Source organism: Gambusia affinis, linkage group LG21 (assembly GCF_019740435.1).
Source record: "Gambusia affinis linkage group LG21, SWU_Gaff_1.0, whole genome shotgun sequence".
Classification (NCBI taxonomy): Eukaryota; Metazoa; Chordata; class Actinopteri; order Cyprinodontiformes; family Poeciliidae; genus Gambusia; species Gambusia affinis.
Genome location: NC_057888.1, coordinates 189,928 through 216,588, shown reverse-complemented (window position 1 = coordinate 216,588; position 26,661 = coordinate 189,928). Strand labels below are relative to the sequence as shown.

Sequence of the window (26,661 nt, the reverse complement as noted above, 5' to 3'; positions counted from 1 at the left end):
GAACATCCTGCAGTCTTTGTTTCCTCTTCTAGTTCGGTTCATGTCTCAGAAGCAGCCCCGCAAGAACCGCCAGGTTGGAACAGACAGGGATCTTCCGGTTCTGGTTCCGGATCTGGTCACATTCCCCTCCTCCTCAGCAGAACTTTGGGTCAGAACAAGAACAGGTTTTATTCCTTAAATCAGAATTCATTGATCATCAATCAGAACCAGAACCAGCTGAGCTGTTGGTTATGTGACCAGTAGAACCCAGTAGAACCAGGTTCTGAGCTCAGAGCTATTGGTCCATCAGAACCGACTTCTCAGGGTGAAACTCCTGCGCTCTAATACCTGGATCAGAACCGTCTGGTTGAGTTTGGGTCTTCCTGTTTTGCTGCATTGATCTAATTTTATTTTCATAAATCGGCAGCGTTGGTTCTGGTTTTCTAATTTGGGTCTGGTACCGGTCTGGGTCAGATGGAAACGTTTCCATGACGAAGAACAAAGAGCAGGGTTACTCTCAGCATTTAATAATAATAATAATAATAATAACAACAACAACAACAACAACAATAATAATAATAGATGATAACGACTCTTCCACATCTCAGCCAATCACAGCTCTGGATCTGCTGGGGGGAGTAAGAGGGGGGTCAGCTCCATCAGGCTCTTCTGATGAGGATGATGATGATGATGATTGTGAAGGCTCTACAGCAGTGATGAAGAATCTCGATTCTACTGGAACGGACCAGGAGCTGGACGCCTTGAACTGGTTTTGAACTGGTTTTATGTATCTAGTGTTGGTCAAGGCCGGTTCTGATGACTGAACATGGTGTCATGAAATGTAGCGGAGTTAGCTAAAAGAAGCTAGCTCTCCTCGCTAGCACTTTATCCAGATGTTAAACCTAAAAACAAACAAAATTAAAATTACATAAGTTACAATAAAGTTTAAGGAATCAGAACATTTCATGCACAAAGAGCAGAGCCGGTTCTGGAGCTGATTGGGTTTAGACTGGTTTCTCACTGGGTTTATACTGGTCAGACCTGGCTCTGAAAAATATCAATTTCATGATGAATCACATTTTTATTTTAGAAGGATTTCTTTTATTAAATAATTCCCCCCCCCTAAAATCTGGGATCCATAGTTCATGTTGGAATCCACCATCTTGTCTTCAGCTTGTATTTAGTTGATCTTTGTTTCCCAGAAGGGAGGGTTGAAATAAAAACTTGTTATGGAGAACATCTCTTGTTTCTAACTTGGGTTTGGGAACAGAGTCGGGTCAGGGGTCGGGTCAGGGGTCGGGTCGGGTCAGGGGTCGGGTCAGGGGTCTGTGGTGATCCTTGGCTGTCGTCCACACACTGGTCCGCGGTTCATGACCCGTTAGAGAGATTGATTGATTGATTGATTGATTGATTGATTGATTGATTGATTGATTGAGTGATTGATTCGGACCTGGTGTCATCATCTGATGACAATGCAACAGTGGCAGTCGGCGGGTTGCTGGTTCGATTCTCGATCCGCCCTCCCCTGGTTGTGACGCTTCACCACCTGGCCTGCTGGTGGGGTCAGAGGGCCCAGCAGGGGGCGCCGGAGCGCGGCAGCCTGGAGTGAGACTGCATGGTGACTGTGAGGAGCTTTGGAGTCCTCTGGGCTGGATGAGGCCAAAGCAGAGCCAGCAGCTGCTCTGTCCAGGTGCATTCTGGGTAGTGAAATGTGGAGCATAGAGGTTCTGTCTGATTGGTGGAGCTCCAGGTTTTCCCTTCAGGAATCTGAACCAGAACTGGACCAGAACCGCCTGCAGATACCAGAACTCTGAAACTTTTAGATGAAATTAGAGTTTCAGTGGGAAACGGGTCGGGTTCAGTACCGACCCACATCTGGTTCTGGATGATCCTGGATCAGAACCAGAGACGCTCCTTCAAAAAAAAAAAAAACTTGAAAACCAGCAGAGAGAATGTAATTAGAGCAAGACTGTTACCGTAGCAACACACTGAACACACTAAACACACACTAAACACACTGAACACACTGAACACACACTGAACACACACTAAACACACTAAACACACTGAACACACTGAACACACACTGAACACACAATGAACACACACTAAACACACTGAACACACTGAACACACAATGAACACACTGAACACACTGAACACACTGAACACACTGAACACACACTGAACACACAATGAACACACACTAAACACACTGAACACACAATGAACACACACTAAACACACTAAACACACTGAACACACTGAACACACAATGAACACACTGAACACACTGAACACACACTGAACACACTGAACACACAATGAACACACTGAACACACTGAACACACACTGAACACACTGAACACACAATGAACACACACTAAACACACACTAAACACACTGAACACAATGATGACCCGCTGTGTCCAGGTCCAGGACTGTCGCTGATTCAGAACTTTACCTTTTCCTCTGAGTGTGTTTTACAGGCTGTGTGTTGCGGTAGGCGTGGGTGTGTGTGCGTGCGTGTGTGTGTGTGTTGCAGTATGAGTTACTGTGTGCATGTTGGTGTTGTGTTCAGGTGCAGTCAGCTCTTTGTTCTGTCTCGTCAGGGTTTTAATGAAGCTCACAGATTAACACACTCACCTCAGATGTGTGTGTGTTTGTGTGTGTGTTTGTGTTTGTGAGTGTGTGTGTGTGTGGGGGGTCCTCAGTGAGACAATTATCTCTCTTCAGAACCCTTTTCAGCTGTAGAACCTTCTGGACTGAACCGGACACACATGAGGAACACACAATCTGGCAGTTTGAACTTCAGAACCACTTGGTTCGGATCAATGATCCGGTTTCCTTAAATGAGCTGAATGAGTTCAATTCTTTTTTACCAGAACCCAACAGAACTTCTGCCTGCCGTCTAATGGACTCACTTGGTTCTGGAGGCAGGAGTCTGACCGGGCCTGGGTCGGCCCCATCCTTAGCTAAAAGTATCACAGCACTGTAATGTGTCAGCTAGCATTTATTTAGTTTGTTTAGATTTTTGGCTCAGAACATATGAAGCTAACGCGACAACGCTAATAGCAAACAGGCTAACTGCTAACTGCTAGCTGCTCCGGCAGCGGCTTAGTCTTTATTTTATTGTTCCAGATCAGAGGCGCTCGCTGTAAAGCGCAATATAAATCACTGAACAGAACCGGCAGGAGGAGCCAGAACCACTAGAACCTCTGCAGCTCTGGACCTCAGTAACCCGTAAAGTCATGGTTCTGGTTCTGTGCTTGATCTGCTGCTGAGTGAACCCCAACCGGAGAAGTCCAGGTGCCGGTACTGACCCAGCCCGCCTAATGTCAGGAACTGTCCTGTTGGCTCACCTTGGTGGCTCATATGATCGTTACCGTGACAACAGAGGAGCTCCTGATGCTTCTCAGATTAACCAAATTATTCCTGCAACATGAGATTAAGTCAGCATGTCTTCCCCAGATTAACACACACAGTGACACACACAGTGACACACACAGTGACACACACAGTGACACACACAGTGACACACACAGCTGCAGAGGGTCTAATCCTGTCAGTGTGTGATTAGTGTTTGGGTCCAAAGCCGTGATCAGAGTCAGGATTATTGTTGGAGACAATGCTGAGAGTGTGTTACTGTGTGTGTGTGTGTGTCCACACCCCCTGCTGATGTGTCGTATTCGACCGGGTTCTGATGTGTGAGGATTCTTGCCGGTCTCCCGGGTCAGCAGTGCCGGGTTTGGTTCTGGACCCGGTTACCTGAACTGGACTTCTTCTTCAGAAACCTGGACGAAGGGGTTTGGTTCTGGTCAGGCTCAAGCCAGTTTCTGTCTGTTAGAAGCGGGTCGTGTTCAGAACCTGCCGGGTTTCTTCCGTCCGGAGCGGCAGCGAAGGCAGCGCGGTGCGTTCGCTGCCTGCGGGTCCGTCTGAGCGTGCTCAGTAACCTCTGTGGGCCGAGACGTCTTTGAGTTTCTGGGTCACGGCAAGCCGGGCTGAACCGACCCGCTTAGCGATCGCCTGCAAGTGTGTCAGAGTGTAACCATGGCAACCGGGGCCCCTGGGACCGGCCCGGGTTAAGAGAGGCTAACGACTCCCTGAGACACCAGACCGACTTCCTGGTTCTGATGGACCAGCCCAGTTTTTCTCTCTTAGCTGCAGGTGACCTTCTCAGGTCAAGGGTCAGGAAGGAGAGCAGCAAGACTTCTCTGATTGGTTCCTGCGGAGGTTCTAGTGCGGTTCTGTTTGGGTTCTGGACCCACATTAGGTCTGCTGTCCTCTGTTGGACATGTTGGCTAATGATGACTCTCTCCCTCCGGTTCTGATCCACTCCCCTCGAACAAGAACAAACCTCCAGCAGAACCAGAACCACATGAGGTTCTGATAGATTTTGGTTCTGAGTTGATCGGTATCTGTTACTTTTCAGGAGAACCAGAAGGTTCTGCTCAAGAACCGGTCCGTTCCATCGGATAGGAAGACGCAGAACATCTTTCTGCTCCTCTTTTTGCTCCTCTTCTTCCTCCTCCTCCTCTTCCTCGCCTGGAGGCGCTGCAGCCAGAGTGAGGAGGAGGAAGAAAGAGGAAGAGGAGGGTCAGATAATCAGTGTGTATCTTACAGGGTAATTATTAGTAATTAGCATATTATTCTAATACCGTCATGCAGACAGCCTCGAGTGCAGCCGGATAACACACACACACACACACACACACCCCCACCCCCCCCCCCCCCCCCCACACACACACACACGTAGACACACACAGCCAGAGGCAGCAGGCTGAGTTCTGCATAATTCATGTTTGGCCGCAGGCGAGTTAGCTTGGTGTGCTAACCCTGATGCTGGTTTTGTTCCTGCTGGAGATCACAGTTTACACACACACATGCACGCACACGCACACACACAGTTCCAGAGCACGTTTTACTTCTCTAAGACTTTTGGAGTGTTCAGGGTTCAGTTTAGACAGTCCGGTTTGGACCTCAGTCCAGCAGAACTCCTCACAGCCGGACCTGACTGGACGTCTCCTGTCTGTCTCTGCTGTCTCCTGTCCCTGTGTGTGTTGGACAGCTTCTGTCCCTCAGCTGTCATCATGTCTTGTCCAATCAGTGGTCAGGACCCAGGGTGCTAGCTAGCAGCTAACTAGCCACATGACACATTCGCTGAGCCTGGTTCCACCCAGATAATTGGGCTGAGAGTGTCAGTGGGTCAGAAACTGACTGAGCAGCTTCCAGCCTCCAGGGTTCTGCTTGTTCTTGAATAACCGACCAGAACCTTTGCAGCACCATCTGAACCGATTCTCTGGGGTTCTGCAGGCAGTTCATTTGGATCAGAACCAGCCAACAGTAAGAAAGCATCGCTTGGTTTCAACCAACAGTACCAAAAGAACCAGGTTCTAAATTTTTATCATTTTGGTTTGGATGTTCTGAGTGTCCTAGTCAAAGCAAGGCGGTCCGGGTTTGTGTTTGTGTTGCTTGTTTTCTACTCCATGTTGGAGTTTTTAATGGTCAAATGCAGACCTTATTACCTCCCAAGGGAATTCACTTTGATCATCCTCACTGCCGTGTACAACCCCCCTTTCAAGCTAGCCATGAAAGAACTCTACGCGGCTATTAGCAAACACCAAACCAAATACCCCGAGGCTGCTTTCATTGTTGAGGGGGATTTCAACCACTCCAACCTGAAGACAGTTCTTCCCAGATTCCACCAACATGGAATCTGGTGGACCAGGAGACAAGACCCTGGACCATGTCTACTCCAATCTGGCTGGAGCTTACAATGCGACACCCCTCCCCAACATCGGACAATCAGACCATCTCTCCCTGTTCCTCACACCTCGGTACACATCCAATGTGTGGAACCTATTGTGAGGAAGGTGTGGCCAGAGGGCTCAGACGCTGTGCTCCAGGACCGGTTCAGGAATACAGATTGGACTATTTTCCATCATACAGACTTGGATCAGTACGCCTCATCTGTACTGGACCACATTTCCACCACCATAGAACGTGTCACCACCTACAAACGCATGACCATGTACCCCAACCAGAAACCCTGGATGAACCGAGACGTTTGTCACCTACTGAAGGCCCGCAACATCGCCTTCAGGTCAGGGGATGCACAGACTTACAGTGCAGTCAGGGCTGAGCTGAAGAGGGGAATCAAGAAGGCCAAACACCACTACAAAAGAAAAGTGGAGGATCATTTTTCAAATTCCAACTCCCGACGTATGTGGCAAGGCCTTCAGATTCTCACAGACTACAAGAACCCTAATACCAGCCCCGCTTCTTCTGATGTCTCCTTCCTCAACGAACTTCTTTGCTCGTTTTGAGAGAAGGAATACCACAACTGCAACCAAAGCAGCTACCACCCCAGGCCAACAGCCACTGACATTCCTCCCCACTGACGTAGGAGCGGCTCTGAGCAGGATTAAATCCCACAAGGCTGAGGGTCCTGATGGCATACCTGGACGTGTCCTCAGAACGAGCTCTGGGGAGCCGGCAGGAGTGCTGACGGACATCTTCAACCTGTCCCTGGCCCGCGCTGTGGTACCGACCTGCTTCAAGTCTACCTCCATCGTTCCAATCCCCAAGAATCCCAACCCAACCAGACTCAATGACTACCGCTCGGTAGTCCTTACCCCCATCATTACCAAGTGCTTTGAGCGGCTGATCCTAACGCACCTCAGATCCTGACCCCCACCAATTTGCATACAGGCAGAACAGGAGCACAGAGGATGCAGTCTCCATAGCGCTGCACTCTGTCCTTTCTCACCTGGACAACAAGAACACTTACGCCAGACTGCTGTTCTTAGATTTTTGTTCAGCATTCAACACTGTCATCCCACCACAACTCATTACCAAACTCACAGACCTCAGCATCAGTTCACTCATGTGCCACTGGTTGCTCGACTTCCTGACCAGTCGACCTCAACATGTCCGGCTGGACAACCATTTCTCATCCACCATCATCATAAACACCGGAGTGCCACAAGGCTGTGTGACGAGTCCCTTCCTCTACTCCCTCTTCACCTACGACTGCAGACCTGTCCACGGCTCGAACGCCATCATCAAGTTTGCAGACGACACCACGGTGTTCGGCCTCATCAGAGATGATGATGAGGCCGCTTACAGGGAGGAGTTAGACCGTCTGGCTGAGTGGTGGGACAAAAACAACCTGCAGCTGAACCCCGAGAAGACCAAGGAGCTTATCATGGACTTCAGGAGGAACGCTGACCTACATCCACCCATCCACACTAAGGGGACAGTGGTGGAGTGTGTGGACACCTTTAAGTTCCTGGGAGTCCACATCTCCAAGGACCTGACCTGGACGACCAGCTGCTCCAAACTCATCAAGAAGGCGCATCAGCACCTCTTCTTTATGAGGACCCTGAGGAAGAACCACCTGTCCTCAGAGATCCTCACGAACTGCACCATTAGTGCAGAAGTGTCATGTCCCATAAGCAGTGCTGCGAGTGTGTGTTGTCCCCTACCCTCTCTCCTGCAGGGCGTGTCGGACAGGAGCGGCCAGCTGGAGCTCATCTATCCATTAGGAGGAGAGGTTTTATAGAAGCCGGAGCCTGATATCGCTGCCAGATGGTTCTACGCTTCCAGTGAGTCCTCGTTCCTGGTCATAAAGATTCCCCGTTCTTTGGTCCGAAGTAATCCTCGTTCCTGATCTGTAAGAAGGGCTTGGTTTGGCTTCTCGTTCGGCTCGACGCAGCTCCTGCTCTCAGCCGTTCCCCGTCTCCTGTCTGGCTCCGTTTTCCTGTCCGTCCGCCTTCGGTGCTGGATCACCCCCGCTCTACGTGCTTGCCTGCCTGTCCACCCATCGACCCCTGTGGAGGCTCCGTCCACCTGTCCGCCCCCCCCCCGCCCCCCTCGCTGCTGGTCACAAATAAATTCGAACTTACCTTTTGCTGGTGTGGCGTTTGTAATTGTTTCTGCACTAGAGTCTGGTGAACAAATATGTCATTGAGAGCATCCTCACCAACTGTATTACAGCTTGGTACAGGACCTGCTCTGTCTCCGACCGGAAGGCGCTGCAGAGGGTGGAGAAAACTGCCCAGTATATCACCGGAGCACCGCTGCCTGGCATCAAGGACATCTACAGGAAGCGAGTTTGAAAAGGGCCGGGAAAATCACAAAGGACTTCAGTCACCCAGCACACACACTGTTTTCCCTCCTGCCCTCTGGGAGGCGCTACAGAACCCTACAGACCAGAACCACCAGGACCAGAACCACCAGGACCCGGAACAGCTTCTTTCCCACAGCTGTTACGCTTTTGAACGCCTCCTGACATAAAACATAAACTATATGGACTGTACTCCATCCTTTCATACAACAATAACACATGGATTATCCTCACACACACACACACACACACACACACACACACACGCACACACACACACACACACACCATGGACTGTTCTCCTCACACATATATACAATCTGTAAATCTTATCTGTCATTATTTATCTTGCATTATAAACCCATTAATACATATATAATCCATTTCCTAACATTCTTGTATAATCTGTATAATAATCTGTATAATCTGTGCATATAGCTCCCATATTTATATTTATATTTAGTCTTGTACACCTGTAATTAATATTTATATCCTGTATAGGACTTCTGGATAGATTTCGTTGCTTGTACTTGTGACAATGCAACGATAATAAAGTTGAATTCTATTCTATTCCATCCAGTTGAGTTCAGCGTTGCTAGCTGCCTCCTGTTTCCTGTTTCCTGTTTCCTGTTCCTTCATTTCCTGTCCACTCTGATCCAAGCTGGGATTGTTTTCTGGCCCAAAGCTTCGGCTCAGCCTGAGGCGTTTCCTCCCTCGGTTTCAGCCGGTGCACCGGGACACTGACCCAGTTCTGGGACACACGTCTGTTTCTTTCTTCAGGTTTAAATTTCATCTTGAAGATCATAATCTGGATTATTTTAATCTGAACCTTTCTAATCTGTCTTTTATTCTCGTCCAGCTGTCCTCTCATTAAAGTCTGCTCTGTTTGGCCCGATGAAGCGTTATCACCCAGACCGGGTCTGGTCAACAGGTTCTGCTGGGGGAGGCGGGTCGGCACCTACAGAACCTGATTCTAGAGGAAAGGTTCTGATGCCCAGCGCATCGTTAACATTCAGCTGGTGATCCAACGCTGGTGACCGCAGAACAACAGACTCTGTGTGTGTGTGTGTGTGTGTGTGTGTGTGTGTGTGTGTGTGTGTGTGTGTGTTCTGATGTCAGACCCAAACAAACTGGAACGCCTTCGTTTACAATGAATAAATCAGAGGATCTGATAATGAGCTGCTGGATCAGTTTGGTTCTGGTTGGTTCTGATTGAAATGGATCAGCTCTTCGGGTCGGACCTCAGACCGGGTCACTGGCTCTGAAGGACTTGAAGTCCTAGTCGATCTCCAACCTCCCATTCATCAGCAAAGTTATTGAAAAAGTTGTGTAAACAGTTAAATAGCTTCCTAACAATAACCAACTGCTTTGACTCCTTCCAGTCTGGTTTCCAGTCTCACCACAGCACAGAGACTGGCCTAGTCAAAGTGTTCAATGACATCCATATAAATACTGGCTGTGGGAGAACCACAGTGCTGGTTCTGGTTCTGTTGGACCTCAGTGTTGACCAAGACATATTACTGAATGGACTGGAGAGTTGGGTCGGACTCTCCGGTCCAGAGATTAACTGGTTTGAATCTTACATAAAGAACAGGGATTTCTTTGTATCAATTGGAAACTTCTAATCAAAGAGGTCAAAGGTCACATGTGGGGTACCCCAAGGTTCAATCCTAGGACCCCTCTTATTCAATATCTATATGCTCCCACTGGCTCAGGTTATAACAGGAAATAATATCAGCTACCATAACTATGCAGATGACACACAGCTCTACATTATGATGTCACCAGGTGACCTTTGACCCCATCCAATCACTGAACAGATGCTTAGAACAGATAAATGTGTGGATGAGACAAAACTGAAGTTATTATTTTTGGACCTAAAGAGGAACGATCTAGAGCTATAGATCTAGAGCTATAGATCTAGAGTTATAGATCTAGAGTTATAGATCTAGAGTCAGTGCACAGCTTCAGTTATTACAACTAAAAACCAGCGATCAGCCAGAAACCTGGGAGTAGTGATGGACTCTGACCTGAACATTCAGAGCCACATAAAGACAGTCACAAAGACGGCCTTCTGTCACCTGAAGAACATTTCCAGGATTAAAGGACTAATGTCTCAGCCAGATCTAGAGAAACTCATCCATGCCTTTATCTTCAGTCGTATTGATTATTGCAACAGCGTCTTCACAGGTCTGTCCAACAAATCAATCAAACAGCTGCAGCTGATCCAGAATGCTGCTGCTGGAGTTCTGACTAAAATCAGGAAGATAGAGCACATAACACCAGTTTTAAAGTCCCTCCACTGGCTCCCTGTAGCTCAAAGAATAGACTTTAAAATACTGTTGTTAGTTTATAAATCACTGAATGGTTTAGCACCACAATACATTAAAGATCTGCTGCTGTTGTATCAACCTTCCAGAACTCTCAGGTTCTGGTTCTGGTTCTGTTCTGCATCCCCAGAACCAGAACCAAACGAGGAGAAGCAGCATTCAGCATCTATGCACCACAAATCTGGAACAAACTTCCAGAAAACTGTAAAACAGCTGAAACACTGACTTCCTTTAAATCTCAACTAAAAACCCACTTTTTTAGAGTTTTTATTAGAAACGTGATCAATTATAAATTTATTGACAGAATCTGACTTGATGTTGTTTTGATTGTTGATTCTATGTTTCATTGTGTTTTTGTGTCTGATTTGATGTGAAGCACTTTGAAATGCCTTGCTGCTGAAATGTGCTATACTAATAAAGTTTGATTGATTGATAGTGCAAACTTTGGAACTGAACAGAAGAAGTGTTCTGGATTAAACTATATGGTTTCCTGAGGTGGACCGGAACCAGCCGACTGTTAGAACCTGACACCCGACTGAGTTTAGCTTTGCTGGGCTAAAGAACAGCTGAAGCATCCTGACTGTTGGTCAGCTTCAGTCCGTAGCTCAGATTACAGCCTGCTGCTCTGGTTTTGTACTGGATAAAATTGACATTTCTAATCAAAGGGAAGCATTTTGGTTTCTTACCCCTCCAGGGGGTCTTTAGTGTCTCTAGTGCTCCTTATATGAAAGTAGGCTGACAGGGAAGGAGGGGAAACATGCGGCAAATATTGTTGGGTCCGGGAGTCAAACCCTCGCTGGCCGCGTCGAGGACTCCAGGCCTCCAAACATGGGTCGTGCTATCCGCTACGCCACCGCGGCACGCCCACAGGGAAGCGTTTTAAAGCATTTCCTAGTTTCAATGAAGCTACATTGGGAACCCTCAACCCGGATCATGATTAACCATAATTCACTGTTAACCATAACTCATGGTTAACCCAGGCTCATGAAGGGGATGTAGAGGAATCTTGTCTGAGACTTTGGGCCACCAGACAGGCTTTAGCTGAAGCCTTAAAGCCAGGAGCCTCCAGCGGTAGAGCAGGCCACCATCCCACCTGAAGCATCGATCCTGAATCAGCCAGAGTGTGGCAGCAGCAGCTGGGTGGGATTCCTCTGGAGTCCTCTGTGCCGGCAGGGTCCAGCCAGAGGTCCAGTCATGGTGTCGGTGTTTGAGCTGCCCAGCTTTACTGGAGTCGCTGGAGGAGCGCAGAGCCAAACCTACCAGCTCCATCGCAACAGGAAGGAAACAGCCTAGAAAAAGTCACGCTCCGCCTGAGCGCCAGGCGCCTGCTGATGTTGTCTCCATGGCAACATCAGCAGGCCCACAGAAGCCCCGCCCCCATCCCAAAGGTCGCAGGTCACGACCCCTCCTCAGGTTTCGACACATGCTTTCATCAGGATCGGTGCAGTGAGGTTTCTGTAACCATGGCAACAGCACATACAACACCTGAACCTCCAAGTCCAAAGGGAAACAGAACCGAACCAGAACCATGACCAGGACAATGAACCACAGAACCTCTCAGCAGAGCTCTGGAAAACAAACTGGGTCCAAACCCAGAAGGTCGGATCAGAACTGGTCTGGTTCAGAAGAACCCGAGATCAGATCAGAACCACCAAACATTTAATTGTCCTGCTGGGAGAATCAGCTGGACCTCCTTCCTGGGAACGTCGGTTCCTCGGTTCCCCCGGGTCGGTTCTCCCCCAGCCTGGGTTATTGATCAGCAGCTTATGGAGGCCGGCTGATCAAAAACTGCTTGTTTTGATTAATTACAGCCTTGCTTCACCACACACACATTCAGACAGGTGTGTGTGTCTTGTGTGTGTGTGTGTGTGTCTGTTTTCTGCCAACACACTCAGGCAGGAGTGTGCTGCAGATCCCTGGAGGCGTCTCTGTCTCATTTCCTGGCGAGGCGATGAGAGAAAAGCATCATGACCTCTGACCTTTCCACGCCTCCAGCCTTACATTGACAACAGGACAAGTACCACTGGGTTGGATCCAGTTCACAGAAACACAGGACCAGGACCAGGTGAAGGTCCTGGTCCTCACAAATAGTAATGGCTGCAGGCAGCGATGAACAGAACCAGAAGGTCCGATCCGACCCAATGCTGGGAGCAGATGGGTGATCAGGGTGAACACTGGCTGATCCATCATCAGATCCAGACATGAATAAATGAAACTGATGATGATGATAATTTATTTCAGACATTTCACCAAGAAAACATAATAAAACATAATAATAATAAGGATATTATTATTATTATCAGGTATGTTTCTAAATACCTGATAGCAAACATCCAAACTCAAATAGTCTGAAAAGGAGTTTAACTTTTATCATCATAACCCTTTTTCATTCATTAATTCATAACACACACACAGTCTTCCTGTTTTCAGTATCATTTCCTAAAATAATAATAATAATAATAATAATTATGAAACGATTGAAGCTACAAATTAAAACTACTGAGAGAAACAAAATTACAGAGATGATTGAAAACAGAAGCATAAATGATGGAATGTTGATTGTTGGGCTAACTGGGATTAGCTTAAGCTAATGGACATATTATTATAATAATAGTTTATTATATTTCAATAAACTAATATTACTTTAACTAAATTAGAAATAAATCACCTTTTGTAGAACTGATATGTAATCTATAGGTGCTGCAGCGACCAATAACTTGGAAATCAATGGAAGAGTTTAAATGAACACGAAGAACTGAATGTTTTCCTGTTCAGACATTTTATATCCAAACGAGCATCAGGCTGCTTCCTCCTCCCCTTCAACAGATAGCATCAATAGATAGCAGAAAACTGTAAAACAGCTGAAACACTGACTTCCTTTAAATCTCAACTAAAAACCCACTTGTTTAGAGTTTTATTAGAAACGTAATCAATTATAAATTTATTGACGGAATCTGACTATGTTGTGTTTTGATTGTTGATTCTATGTTGCATTGTATTTTTGTGTTTGATTTGATGTAAAGCACTTTGAAATGCCTTGATGCTGAAATGTGCTGTACAAATAAAATTTGATTGATTGATTGATCAACAGATAGCATCAACAGGTAGCATCAGCAGGTAGCATCAATAGATAGCATCAGCAGGTAGCATCAACTGGTAGCATCAGCAGGTAGCATCAACAGGTAGCATCAATAGATAGCATCAGCAGGTAGCATCAGCAGGTAGCATCAGCAGGTAGCATCAACAGGTAGCATCAACAGGTAGCATCAACAGGTAGCATCAACAGGTAGCATCAACAGGTAGCATCAACAGGTAGCATCAATAGATAGCATCAACAGGTAGCATCAACAGGTAGCATCAATAGATAGCATCAGCAGGTAGCATCAACAGGTAGCATCAACAGATAGCATCAACAGGTAGCATCAACAGGTAGCATCAGCAGTTAGCATCAACAGATAGCATCAGCAGATAGCATCAACAGGTAGCATCAACAGATAGCATCAACAGATAGCATCAACAGGTAGCATCAATAGATAGCATCAGCAGGTAGCATCAACAGGTAGCATCAATAGATAGCATCAGCAGGTAGCATCAACAGGTAGCATCAATAGATAGCATCAGCAGGTAGCATCAACAGGTAGCATCAACAGGTAGCATCAGCAGGTAGCATCAGCAGGTAGCATCAACAGGTAGCATCAGCAGGTAGCATCAACAGGTAGCATCAACAGGTAGCATCAACAGATAGCATCAACAGATAGCATCAACAGGTAGCATCAATAGATAGCATCAGCAGGTAGCATCAACAGATAGCATCAACAGGTAGCATCAGCAGATAGCATCAACAGGTAGCATCAACAGATAGCATCAACAGGTAGCATCAGCAGATAGCATCAACAGATAGCATCAACAGGTAGCATCAACAGGTAGCATCAATAGATAGCATCAACAGATAGCATAAATAGATAGCATCAGCAGGTAGCATCAACAGATAGCATCAACAGGTAGCATCAATAGATAGCATCAGCAGGTAGCATCAACAGATAGCATCAATAGGTAGCATCAGCAGGTAGCATCAACAGATAGCATCAACAGATAGCATCAATAGGTAGCATCAGCAGGTAGCATCAACAGGTAGCATCAACAGATAGCATCAATAGATAGCATCAACAGGTAGCATAAATAGATAGCATCAATAGATAGCATCAACAGGTAGCATAAATAGATAGCATCAGCAGGTAGCATCAACAGATAGCATCAACAGGTAGCATCAGCAGATAGCATCAACAGGTAGCATCAACAGATAGCATCAACAGGTAGCATCAGCAGATAGCATCAACAGGTAGCATCAGCAGATAGCATCAACAGATAGCATCAACAGGTAGCATCAACAGGTAGCATCAATAGATAGCATCAACAGATAGCATAAATAGATAGCATCAGCAGGTAGCATCAACAGATAGCATCAACAGGTAGCATCAATAGATAGCATCAGCAGGTAGCATCAACAGATAGCATCAATAGGTAGCATCAGCAGGTAGCATCAACAGATAGCATCAACAGATAGCATCAATAGGTAGCATCAGCAGGTAGCATCAACAGGTAGCATCAACAGATAGCATCAATAGATAGCATCAACAGGTAGCATAAATAGATAGCATCAATAGATAGCATCAACAGGTAGCATAAATAGATAGCATCAGCAGGTAGCATCAACAGGTAGCATCACCAGATAGCATCAACAGGCAGCATCAATAGATAGCATCAACAGGTAGCATCAGCAGATAGCATCAACAGGTAGCATCAGCAGATAGCATCAACAGGTAGCATCAGCAGATAGCATCAACAGATAGCATCAGCAGGTAGCATCAACAGGTAGCATCAGCAGATAGCTTCAACAGATAGCATCAACAGGTAGCATCAGCAGATAGCATCAACAGATAGCATCAACAGGTAGCATCAGCAGATAGCATCAACAGATAGCATCAACAGGTAGCATCAATAGATAGCATCAACAGGTAGCATCAGCAGATCGCATCAACAGATAGCATAAATAGATAGCATCAGCAGGTAGCATCAACAGGTAGCATCAATAGATAGCATAAATAAATAGCATCAGCAGGTAGCATCAACAGGTAGCATCAACAGATAGCATCAACAGATAGCATCAATAGATAGCATCAACAGGTAGCATCAGCAGATAGCATCAACAGATAGCATCAGCAGGTAGCATCCACAGATAGCATCAACAGGTAGCATCAACAGGTAGCATCAATAGATAGCATCAACAGGTAGCATCAATAGATAGCATCAACAGGTAGCATCAATAGATAGCATCAGCAGGTAGCATCAATAGATAGCATCAGCAGGTAGCATCAACAGATAGCATCAGCAGGTAGCATCAACAGATAGCATCAACAGGTAGCATCAACAGGTAGCATCAATAGATAGCATCAACAGGTAGCATCAACAGGTAGCATCAATAGATAGCATCAACAGGTAGCATCAACAGGTAGCATCAATAGATAGCATCAACAGGTAGCATCAATAGATAGCATCAACAGGTAGCATCAATAGATAGCATCAGCAGGTAGCATCAACAGGTAGCATCAGCAGGTAGCATCAACAGGTAGCATCAGCAGATAGCATCAGCAGGTAGCATCAACAGGTAGCATCAGTAGGGGCGTGCTGTGGTGGCGCGGGGGTCAGCACGCCCCACGTTTGGAGGCCTTAGTCCTCGACGTGGATGTTGCGGGTTCGACTCCTGGTCCCGGCGACCTTTGCAACATGTCTTCCCCCCTCTCGTCACTCTCTTTCCTGTCTGCCTACTGTCGCAAAAAATATGAGCCACTAGCACCACAAAATCTCTTCAGAGAAAAAACAGAACAAAAAAAAGGAGAAAAAAAACCCCAGATAGCATCAACGGCTAGCATCAGTGGCTACCATCAGCAGATAGCATCAGCGGCTAACCTCAGCATATAGCTAGCATTAGCTGATAGCCTCAACGGCTAGCATCAGCAGCTAGCTTCAGCTGATAGCTAGCATTAGGTGATAGCATCAGTAGATAGCATCAGTGGCTAGCTTCAGCAGATAGCATCCGTGGCTGGCATCAGCAGATAGCATCAGTGGCTAACATCAGCATATAGCTAGCATTAGCTGATAGCCTCAACGGCTAGCATCATTAGATAGCATCAGCAGCTAGCTTCAGCAGATAGCTAGCATTAGGTGATAGCATCAGTAGATAGCATCAGCGGATAGCATCAGCGGATAGCATCAGTAGCTAGCTTCAGCAGCTAGCATCAGCGGATAGCATCAATGGCTAGCATCTTTGGGAACCTGTACGTTCCTTCTGCAGAATTCTTAACAAACCAGGTTTGAGGTTTATTTCTTCATCCAGAGGATTCATACAGCAACATCGTTTTACAACTTAATTACATCTGAGGAAAAACCTACATGCTGCTCCTCAGGATGCAAAGGTTAAAGGTCATGACCCTGCTTGGAAGGCTTTCCTCTCTGGAAACAAAATGGCTGCCAGACTGACGTTAGCAAAACTGCAACTAGATGGAGGACGAGACTTCTGGGACAAAGTCCCAGAACCATCTGCAGCGGAACCACATGATCCACATGAACCAGCGGTACCAGCGGTACCAGCCTCTGTCCCAACTGGTGCAGCTTGTTGGGTTGACGGTTATATTTAGCTTCATGTCATCAAGTCCAGATTCATCTTTTCTAACTCAGAGGCTCAGATTAGTTTCTGTTTTCCTGAGGCAGCGCTGGTGTGCGTGTGCGTGTGTGTGTGTGTGTGTTCAGTTTGCTATATAGATGCAAATTCATAGAAGCAGATTAAACAGATTGTGTCTGGTATCTGTTGACGAGCAAACACTGCCCAGCGGGATGATCCTGTGTGTGTGTGTGTGTGTGTGTGTGCGTGTGTGTGTGTGTGGGTGTTTAATGCGCCTTCTGTTACAAAGTAAGAAAATGAGCCTTCCAGCTATTTAATGTCAAGGCTTTCAGATGACGGCCACACACACCCGCAGTCATTACACTGAAGAGGCTGACGAGGCGTCAGAGCCACACACACACACACACACACACACCATCTCAGAGTGGGTGTGTTTGCCGGCATGAATGGAAGGATTTAGACATCTTTGAGTCGGGAGGAAGGAGGAGGCTTCCATCTATGATGAGTGTGTGAGGAGCCGGCAGCGAGCATGCTGGGAAATGGTAATGAACTGGAACCGTCTCCCTCTGAAGAACGACATGTTTACAAGCTGCTGCGTCTGCCGAGCGCGAAGGCGGCGCAGCGGCCCGACTGGACCGCAGAGACGGCTTCTTCAGACTACATCTGGGTCCAGTTGGAGAATCCAGATCCCTAATTTGAGGGACTGAATTGACAACTGGGAACACTGGTTCTGAACTGGAGAACATCTCCAGACCAAATAAGAAGGTCCTTGAACGCAGCAGATTCTGGGGTCTTGAGGGTCAACAGCAGCTCTGGAACAGACCGGTACCACCCTAACGGACCTCACATGGTTGGTTCTGATCCGTGTGTTGTTGCTACGGCGACGCTGGTTCGGATAGCCATTCGGATCTCCGCTCCGTCCAGCTTTGGGTGCAGGAACACACTCCACCGCCCTGCCTGCTGGTAGTCAGACGGCCCAGCAGGTGGCGCCGGTGCCCAGCGGCCTGGCCCGGCAAACTGCCCAGTAACTGAACTGGTACCGGTTGAACCAGTTCATCCTGAAGAACTAGTTCTAGGTTGAATTCATGCTCAGAGTCTGAACTTTTTGTCCTCCCTGTGAGCCGAGAAGCCGACCTGCAGAGGACTGTGTCCTAGTCAAAGTAAAATCGAAGAACACTAGCTCAGTATTTGTTGGTCCTCCTCTCTGAGCCGGTCACTGAAACAACTTGAAACTGACAGAAGTGGTGATGAGTTGGTGGTGAAGCAGACGGAGGGAACGGCCTCGTTGGTTCAGGATGTTTGTTTCCTCGTGGCAGCAGGACGACTTCAGGCTGAGCTCAGAAATCCTCCGTGGTTTTCTGGTTCTCCTTTTGTGGTTTACTTCTTTATCTCAACATGAACTCTGACTTTAGTTCAGATCTTTGATGTTTCCTCATGTTCTGATGGAGCCAGAACCAATCTGTGGTTGGGTCCGGATTCACAGCGGATCAGAACCGTGACTGAGATCTTTCTGGTTCTCTTTCAGCATGCCTGGCCGGTCAGGGTCCAGACTGCACTCTGGTCCAATCCAAGGACGACGATTTTGACTGGGAGCAGGGCGACACCAGAGGACGGCCCAACAGCAGCCCATGGATCCCTGCAGGTACGTTCTGGTGGGTCCAGACGGAGTTCCTCAGGGAGCCTGTCTCAAGCCTTCCTTTTTCCAACATGTTTTTATGAACATTGTGGTTTTGTTTCTTAACTGTGTGGAACTGAAGCAGATCTGTGCAGTCGGTGTGACCCGGTGGTGTCCACAGTTCCCTCCCTGGTTCAGCACACCTGAGTCCAATGAAGGTTCATTAGCAGAACCTCTCCAGAACTTTGAGTTGAACTTTGGACCATCTGAATCAGCTGGTACGGAGCAGAGACATCTAACCCGGACCAGAGGCCTCGTACATAAAAGAGTTTGCAGTTTTCACAGTAAAACTTGGCGTACAGAGAAATGTATTAACATTAACATTAACGTTTCCTTTATCATCCTAACTGACAGGAAACAGATCAGCTGCTGCTCCGCCTGCCGCCTCCATGAACACATCTTAATGTAAATTAGTATAAATACCAGGAAGTCTGCCGCCAGGTGAAGCAGTAACCATGGCAACGTCTTTGTTTGTAGCAGCATAAATATTTATATTAACAGTAGTTACATATTTTATTTAAACGGTGTTTTCAGGGAACATAAGGTAACCTCACAAAAATAAAAATCATACATTTTAAAGAAAGAAAAACTCCGATAATAAAAATATTAAATAAAGAGATCTAAGTGTAAATGTCTGTTAGAACATCAGAGCGTTCAGCCGATTTAAAGACTCAGAGAGTCACTGAGGGGAAAAATGGACCTTTATTATAAATAGTGGAATCATGAGCAGAAGTTACATTTACAGAGTCCAGATGGTTTCTGTCCATAAGGAGCATTCACAGAGCGGCTCCACTGGAGGACGCCTGCAGCTGGACCGGGACCGGTACCGGTACCGGTACCGCTCGGTTCCTGCTGTAAGTTCTGCTGGGAGCTCCAGGATGATCAGTCTGGATGAATCTAAACACTAATCAACCAGCAGATCAATCTGATCAATCTGATCTCTGATCAATGGCTCCATGTTCTCCTCAGGTATCAGCTCACCTGGATGCAGCTACTGATGGACCTGATTGTCTCCACACCTGATCACCTGATCAATAATCAAAGCTGTCTGGAGTTAATCTGATGATCCAACATGTTTTATTTTAGTGAGAATAAATGACCCATAGATGAATTCAGACGATGCGTTACATTATGAGACACAAACTGAGGAAAATTATTATCTACATTCTAGTCAAGTTTTCACATCCTTTATTTTTATTTTCTTTATTTTGTGTGTTTTAGTTTATTGTCTGAGGATAAATGTGGTTCAGTTTCATCATTTAAACAATAAAATATTAAAATTATGTAAAATCATGGGGTTTGATGCTTCCTGCTCTAAATAACTGAATGTCGTCAGATTTCAGTGGATTTACTGAGTTTTGACTCTTTGTGGTTTGATATTGTTCACAGGTAAAGTTTGTGTGGCTGCTGCACATTTTTACGCCAGAGAAAAGCTTTGCTATATTTACACAAACTTTGACCCAGTTAATTTTTATACATGCTGTAAAATATGGCGGCGCACATTGTTAGTGCGCAGGCTTTATGCATGAGGCCCTGGACATCCTGGTAACAGTCCAGCTGATTTCAGGTTCATTAACATCTGGCTTCCTGTTGGGGAGCTGCAGGGCAAAGTGACTTTATTAGCAGAGCATATTTTTTCAGCAAAGCTTTACAGTGAGAAGGAGAATCAAACAACAAACAAGCAAAAAGCACAACATCCAGAGGCACCGCAAAGAGACAAAGACGGGCTTAGAAACTCTTTGTGAAACTCAACTTATGTTGAACCCGGGTTGGCCCTGAAACTCACTGTGACGGCCTCCACCTCCTGGTTCTAGTCAGAACTCCAGCAGCAGCGTTCTGGACCGTTGGGTTGTCAATCATGCCTGTGAAGACGCTGCTGCAGGAATCAAACCCCTGGATGAGTTTCTCTGATGTGAGACTTTAGTCTCTGGTTCTGGAAAAGTTCTGCAGCTGCTAGAAGGCCCACTGTGGAACCAGCTTTATGTGGCTCTTGAGGTCAGAGGTCAGCCTGATCTCTAGTTTACAGATGGAACTACTGAAGCTGTGCTCTAGATCTATAACCCTAGATCTATGGCTCTGGATCGTTCCTCTTTAATAACTCCACATTCAGAAAGTTTTGTCTTGTCCACATATTTATCTGTTCTCAGCATCTGTTCAGTGATTGGATGGGGTCAAAGGTCACCTGGTGACATCATAACGTATCATCTGCGTCGTTGTGGAAACTGGTATCATTGCTTGTTTCTGGAACATTCCCTGACCTGGAGGACATGGTTGTTTCAGTGATTTTCCTGAAAACGATTCCTGGAGGTTTTATTGTTCCGGTGGTTCTTGTTGTCATGAATGTGGACATTCATTAACTCCATCATCCGTCAGGCGATGGAGTTAATTAGCTGGTTAACGGAGCTCAGGTGAAGTGGTGCAGTCCTCAGGCGGCCAGACTGCTGCTCCTGCAGGTTTGTTGTCAGAGTAATGAAGTATCGAACCGTCGCTTTAAGGCTCGCTGGCTCTCTGTTTGGCTCGCCGCCGCCGCCTTTGTCTTATCTCCTATTGACCTGCCACACTTCCTGCCTGAGTTATGGACGGACAGCCGGAGTTCACAGCGAGCCGGGCAGATAACGCTGGCCGCGCGCCGTTTGTCTCATGCTCACAGAGGTTAACCCGCTGACGAATGAGAATGCAGCAGTCCTAAATCACAGAGCCAATCAAGTGAGAGACAGGCTGAGCGAGGACACACAGGGAGGAGGCGGTTAGAGTCTGTTCACCGTGAGTTATGGAGGAAGAGGAGGAGGAGGAAGAGTTCACCTCCTTCCTGCTTCACTGTGTGACTAACTACAGCCAAACCAGACAGCTTCTGTCCCAACACACACACTGACACACACACACACACCTCTGTAGGTCAGTCTCCTCCCGGCTGATGTGTGCAGCATTCAGCGGGACATTAAATCAAACTAACCCTCCACAGCCCGGATCGGACCTGAAGCAGAACCTGGAAGCTCAGACCGGTTTTACCCCAGGAACTGGACCGCTACGTCACCAGAACCAGAGCGTTCCCTCTGCTGTTGCTCCGGTCCAGATGCTCTCAGCGGTTCTGATATTTCAGGTTCTGCAGTAGTCGGCACCATTGGCGCTTACCGAAGCCGACCAGAACAAACACAGAACACAGAAAGGGTCGGGATACTGGACCCGTCAACTCCACAGATGCTTCATTGGTCCCGGTTCTGCAGGCCGTAGAACAAGTTCCAGCTGTGTTGTCTGGTTCTGTAGACCCTAGAACCCCTCAGTGGACAGGTTGGACCTGGGAGCGTCTCGGTGAGGTTCTGGCCTGGTTCTCCAGCACCAGGTCCGGTCCGGTCCAACGCTCCTCAGGTTCTGTCCGCCTGTCAGTCACTGCTGAGGGCTGAAGAAACGCTGCCTTTCTGGGTTTTAGTTGATTGGCTCCAATCAGAACGAGCGGAGGGAGCGCACACACACACACACACACACACGCACACACACACACACGCACACACACACCGTGGATGCCTTTGGTGTGTGTCTCTGTGGGTTCAGGGTGTATTAATATTTCTAATAGGCCTGTTATCAGCTCACTGCCAGCTGTACACAACAAACACACACACACACACTCTGTGAAGCTGCAAGGCAAATATAAACACACACACACACTCGGCCTGGCTGTGTGTCGAGTGATAACTCCCACAATGCCTTTCTGTGTCAAAGAGACCTGGAGGTCAAAAACACTTTTCAGCGTGTGTGTTTGTTAAAACGAGTTGAACACAAACACACACGTTCTGGCTTTAAAGTGAAAACAGATAACATTCACACACACACACACACACACACACAGCTGCAGGTAAACAGTGTTTAAAGGTGAGTCAGGGCGAGCGACAGAGAGAGGAAGAAGTTGATTCTTCATGAATAATACACACTGTGTGTGTGTGTGTGAGTTGTTGGGTTAACGAGTGTTAAAGGGTTTATCAGCGTGTCGGCAAGCTGCTGCGAATACTGCTGCTGGAAACGACGGACGGACGGACGGACTACTTCCTCTCTCTGATGACTGACCGACCTGCAGCGCCTCAGAATAACATCAGCCAATCAGGCGAGAGCTCGCTGCCTCCCCATTAGCTGCTTTGATCTGTGTTGTTCTCTAACTGGCCCAGAACAGTTCAGAACCACTGGGTTCTGCCACACATGGGTCAGCTCTGCTCCAGCTAATCACACTTTCTGGCCCCATGCGGGCCCCATCTGAGGCTCTGTTAAATCTGTATTTGCTGCTTTGGTGATGATTTCCATGTCTATCTTCCCTTTGGCCAAAGAGCATTGCATTGTCTAAATGACTTTAGAATCCCACCAACATGCCTTCTACTATGGAAGCTGAGCCTGGGGACTCTGGGTTGGGCTCTCCAATCTCTGGGGTCGAGGTCACCGAGGTGGTCAAAAAGCTCCTCGGTGGCAGGGCCCCGGGGGTGGATGAGATCCGCCCGGAGTTCCTTAAGGCTCTGGATGTTGTAGGGTTGTGTTGGCTAACGCGACTCTGCAATATCACATGGACATCGGGGGCAGTTCCCCTGGATTGGCAGACCGGGGTGGTGGTCCCCCTGTTCAGAAAGGGGGACCGGAGGGTGTGCTCCAATTACAGGGGGGTCACACTCTTAAGCCTCCCTGGCAAGGTCTATTCGGGGGTTCTGGAGAGGAGGGTCCGTCGGATTGTCGAACCTCGGATTCAGGAAGAGCAGTGTGGTTCTGGTTCTGGTCGTGGAACACTGGACCAGCTCTACACCCTCAGCAGGTCCTGGAGGGTTCTGGGAGTTCGCCCAACCAGTCTACATGTGTTTTGTGGACTTGGAGAAGGCTTTCGACCGTGTACCTCGGGGAGCCCTGTGGGGGGTTCTCCGGGAGTATGGGGTACCGGGCTCCTTGATACGGGCTGTCAGGTCCCTGTAGGACCGGTGTCAGAGTCTGGTCCACATTGCCGGCAGTAAGTCGGGCTCGTTTCCGGTGAGAGTTGGACTCCGCCAGGGCTGCCCTTTGTCACCGATTCTGTTCATTACTTTTATGGACAGAATCTCTGGACCAGCCAAGGTGTTGAGGGGATCCGTTTTGGTGACCTTAGGATCAAATCTCTGCTTTTTGCGGATGATGTGGTCCTTTTGGCTTCATCAGGTCGTGATCTGCAGCTCTCACTGGAGCGGTTCGCAGCCGAGTGTGAAGCGGTTGGGATGGCGATCAGTGCCTCCAAATCCGAGGCCATGGCCTTGAGCCAGAAAAGGGTAGAGTGCCTTCTCCGGGTCAAGGGGGGTGAAGAGAGAGCTGAGCCAAAAAGCGAAGCTCTCGATTTACCGGTCGATCTACGTTCCCACCCTCATCTATGGTCACGAGCTTTGGGTCATGACCGAAAGAACGAGATCACGGATACAAGCGGCCGAAATGGGTTTTCTCTGTAGGGTGTCTGGGCTCTCCCTTAGAGAGAGAAGCTCAGTCATCCAGGAGGGATCAGAGTAGAGCCACTGCTCCTTCACATCGAGAGGAGCCAGTTGAGGAGCATCTGGTCAGGATGCCTCCTGGACGCCTCCCTGGTGAGGAGTTCATGTCCCACCAGGAGGGGAAACCCAGGACATTCTGGAGGGACGATGTCTCTCAGCTGGCCTGGGAACAACTTGGGATTCTTGGAGGAGCTGGAAGAAGTGGCTGGGGAGGGAAGGCTGGGCCTCCCTTCTGAAGCTGCTACCCCCGCGACCTGACCCCGGATAAGCGGAAGAAGATGGATGGATGGATGGATGGATGGTTGGACTTTAGAAGCTAAAAGGCTAACAGGTGTGTTGGCTACTGGCTCTGCCCTCTTTACCTGGCTGCTGTTTGGACACGCCCCCTGACAGCATCCCAGCCAGAATGTCTTTGCTGTAGAGCCTGAAGCATCTGCTGCTCTGATGTGTCTGCATCCCCCAGCATGAGGCCCTCAGAGTCCCAAGCTGAGCCCAACTCCTGTAAACAGACCCCCACCAAGGTCTTCCTTCCACCTAACTTTACTCTAGACACATTACAGCCAGGCTAGTCCTGTTGTCCTGGACACAGCCAATCGTAGACTTTTACCCTCCCATGAAGTTCTGATGGGTCGGCTCTGCAGAGAGATAGTGACCTCTCTGTGACCTCCCCTCAGGGCTGAGTTCTTTGGGTCCTCCGACCGTCTCTTTCCCAACAGAACTCTGGTTCTGAACTCTGGTTCTGTTGGGTCTCAGTTTCTTTATGGTTGGTGTCCTCATGCAGTCTGGATCTGGACCTCTGCTGCCCCCTGGTGGGGCTCTGTCCCTCTCCCGCCTGTTGCTGTGCACTGAACGCCAGCTGACTTAGACACATGGATCTGAGCAGAAAAGCTCCAGAGGTCATGACCTGGAAACAGAAGGCACTCCGCCCTCCACCACCTTAACTACCATTGGTTCCGACCAGCAGCGGATTGGTTACGTCTGTTAAACAGCTGACTTTCTCAGCAGCGGGTTGGTTAAGAGTGTCGGTCTTTGTTAGCTGGTTAACGGTTGGTCAGTTAGCAGTTAGCAGCTACTGGGTCAGTCAGTGGTTATTGGTTAGTAGCTGTTGGGTTGCTGATTGTTAGATAACTGGTTACTGGTCAGAGGTTGAAGGGATAACTAGCTTATTTGTTATCACCAGTTTATAAAGGCTTTACTGGTTCATACTGGTTTTGGAACCAGTGTGTATGGAATGAATGTGTGACTGCGCCTTTAAACTGAAGATCAGTTGGATGTTTTCAGAAATTTTAACTTTCAATCATCTCCTGAAATAAATCCCTGAGAGCAGGAAGGCAAGACATGCACACACACACACACACACACACACACACACACACACACACACACACACACACACACACACACACACACACACACACACACACTTCCTGCTGGTGTGTGTGTCAGTAAATCTCCTCAATGCGCTGCAGCTGCCTCTCCTCACGTCTCGATACAACTCAGTAATAGAATTACGCCTCCATCTGTGTGTGAGAGGGTGTGTGTTTGTGTGAGTGTGTGTGTGTGTGAGAGAGTGAGCTGGCCCTGCTGGGATTGGCTTGGGGCTGATAGGGCTCAGCTGTGATTGGCCGACCGGGTCATAAACCCGCTGATGATGGAGGTCTTTGTAGGATGAAGAAGGGTCCGCCTGCAGCTCCTTCAGAACCACCCGATGGCTCTGGAGCGGATCAGAACTAAGCAGAAGTCTCTCAGCGTGTTCAGGAACCAATCAGAACCAATCAGAACCAATGAATGAGCTCATTAGAACCCATCAGAGCCAAAGTCCTCCTCTTCCTCCCTCCACTGTGATTAAAGCTCTTGTTTTTCTAATCGATTCTCCTCAAGGGCTATTGATCTGCTGACACACACACACACACCCACACACACACACACACACACACACACACACACACATTGAGTCCTGTTAGCAGTGGACCAGCCAATCGGTCTCAGATTGGAGAATCGTCTGTTTCAGGCTGGAGGTCGATCCGGTTCTGAACTCTGACAGATTCTTGCAGAGAGGAAAACCGTCTGCTTCCTGGCCCGGGTCGGACAGAACCTGCTCCAACCCAACCTGGAGGAGGCTCCTGTGGTCCAGAACCCAGTAGATAATCAGACGGGTTCTGATGAGGCAGAACGTCAGGGAACACAAACATTAGATTTATGGGTTAGCTGGTTCCGGTCCAAACCTTAAGCTGCCAGAGGCGTACTGAAACCCACCGGCAGCGCAGGCTTAGCCCCGCCCACCGGCAGTTCTGTTTTATCAAGTGAATCAGTGAATCAGTTAATAGGTTTACTAATATGTTTATTAAAAACAGATTCAGGTTTATTTAATCCAAAGGCCAAATTAATT

At 47.8% G+C, this 26,661-nt stretch overlaps 1 protein-coding gene across 9 annotated transcripts in view; it reads left to right on the top strand.

Annotated features, from left to right (window-relative positions):
* The window catches only part of LOC122824374 (receptor-type tyrosine-protein phosphatase mu-like), an 85,509-nt gene that overhangs the window by 478 nt on the left and 58,370 nt on the right, over positions 1 to 26,661 (top strand). For all 9 annotated transcript variants that reach the window (XM_044104957.1, XM_044104956.1, XM_044104955.1 and 6 more), the window contains exon 2: positions 18,643 to 18,759. In XM_044104957.1, the coding sequence (XP_043960892.1) occupies positions 18,643 to 18,759 (117 nt within the window). The remainder of the gene's footprint in view (positions 1 to 18,642; positions 18,760 to 26,661) is intronic.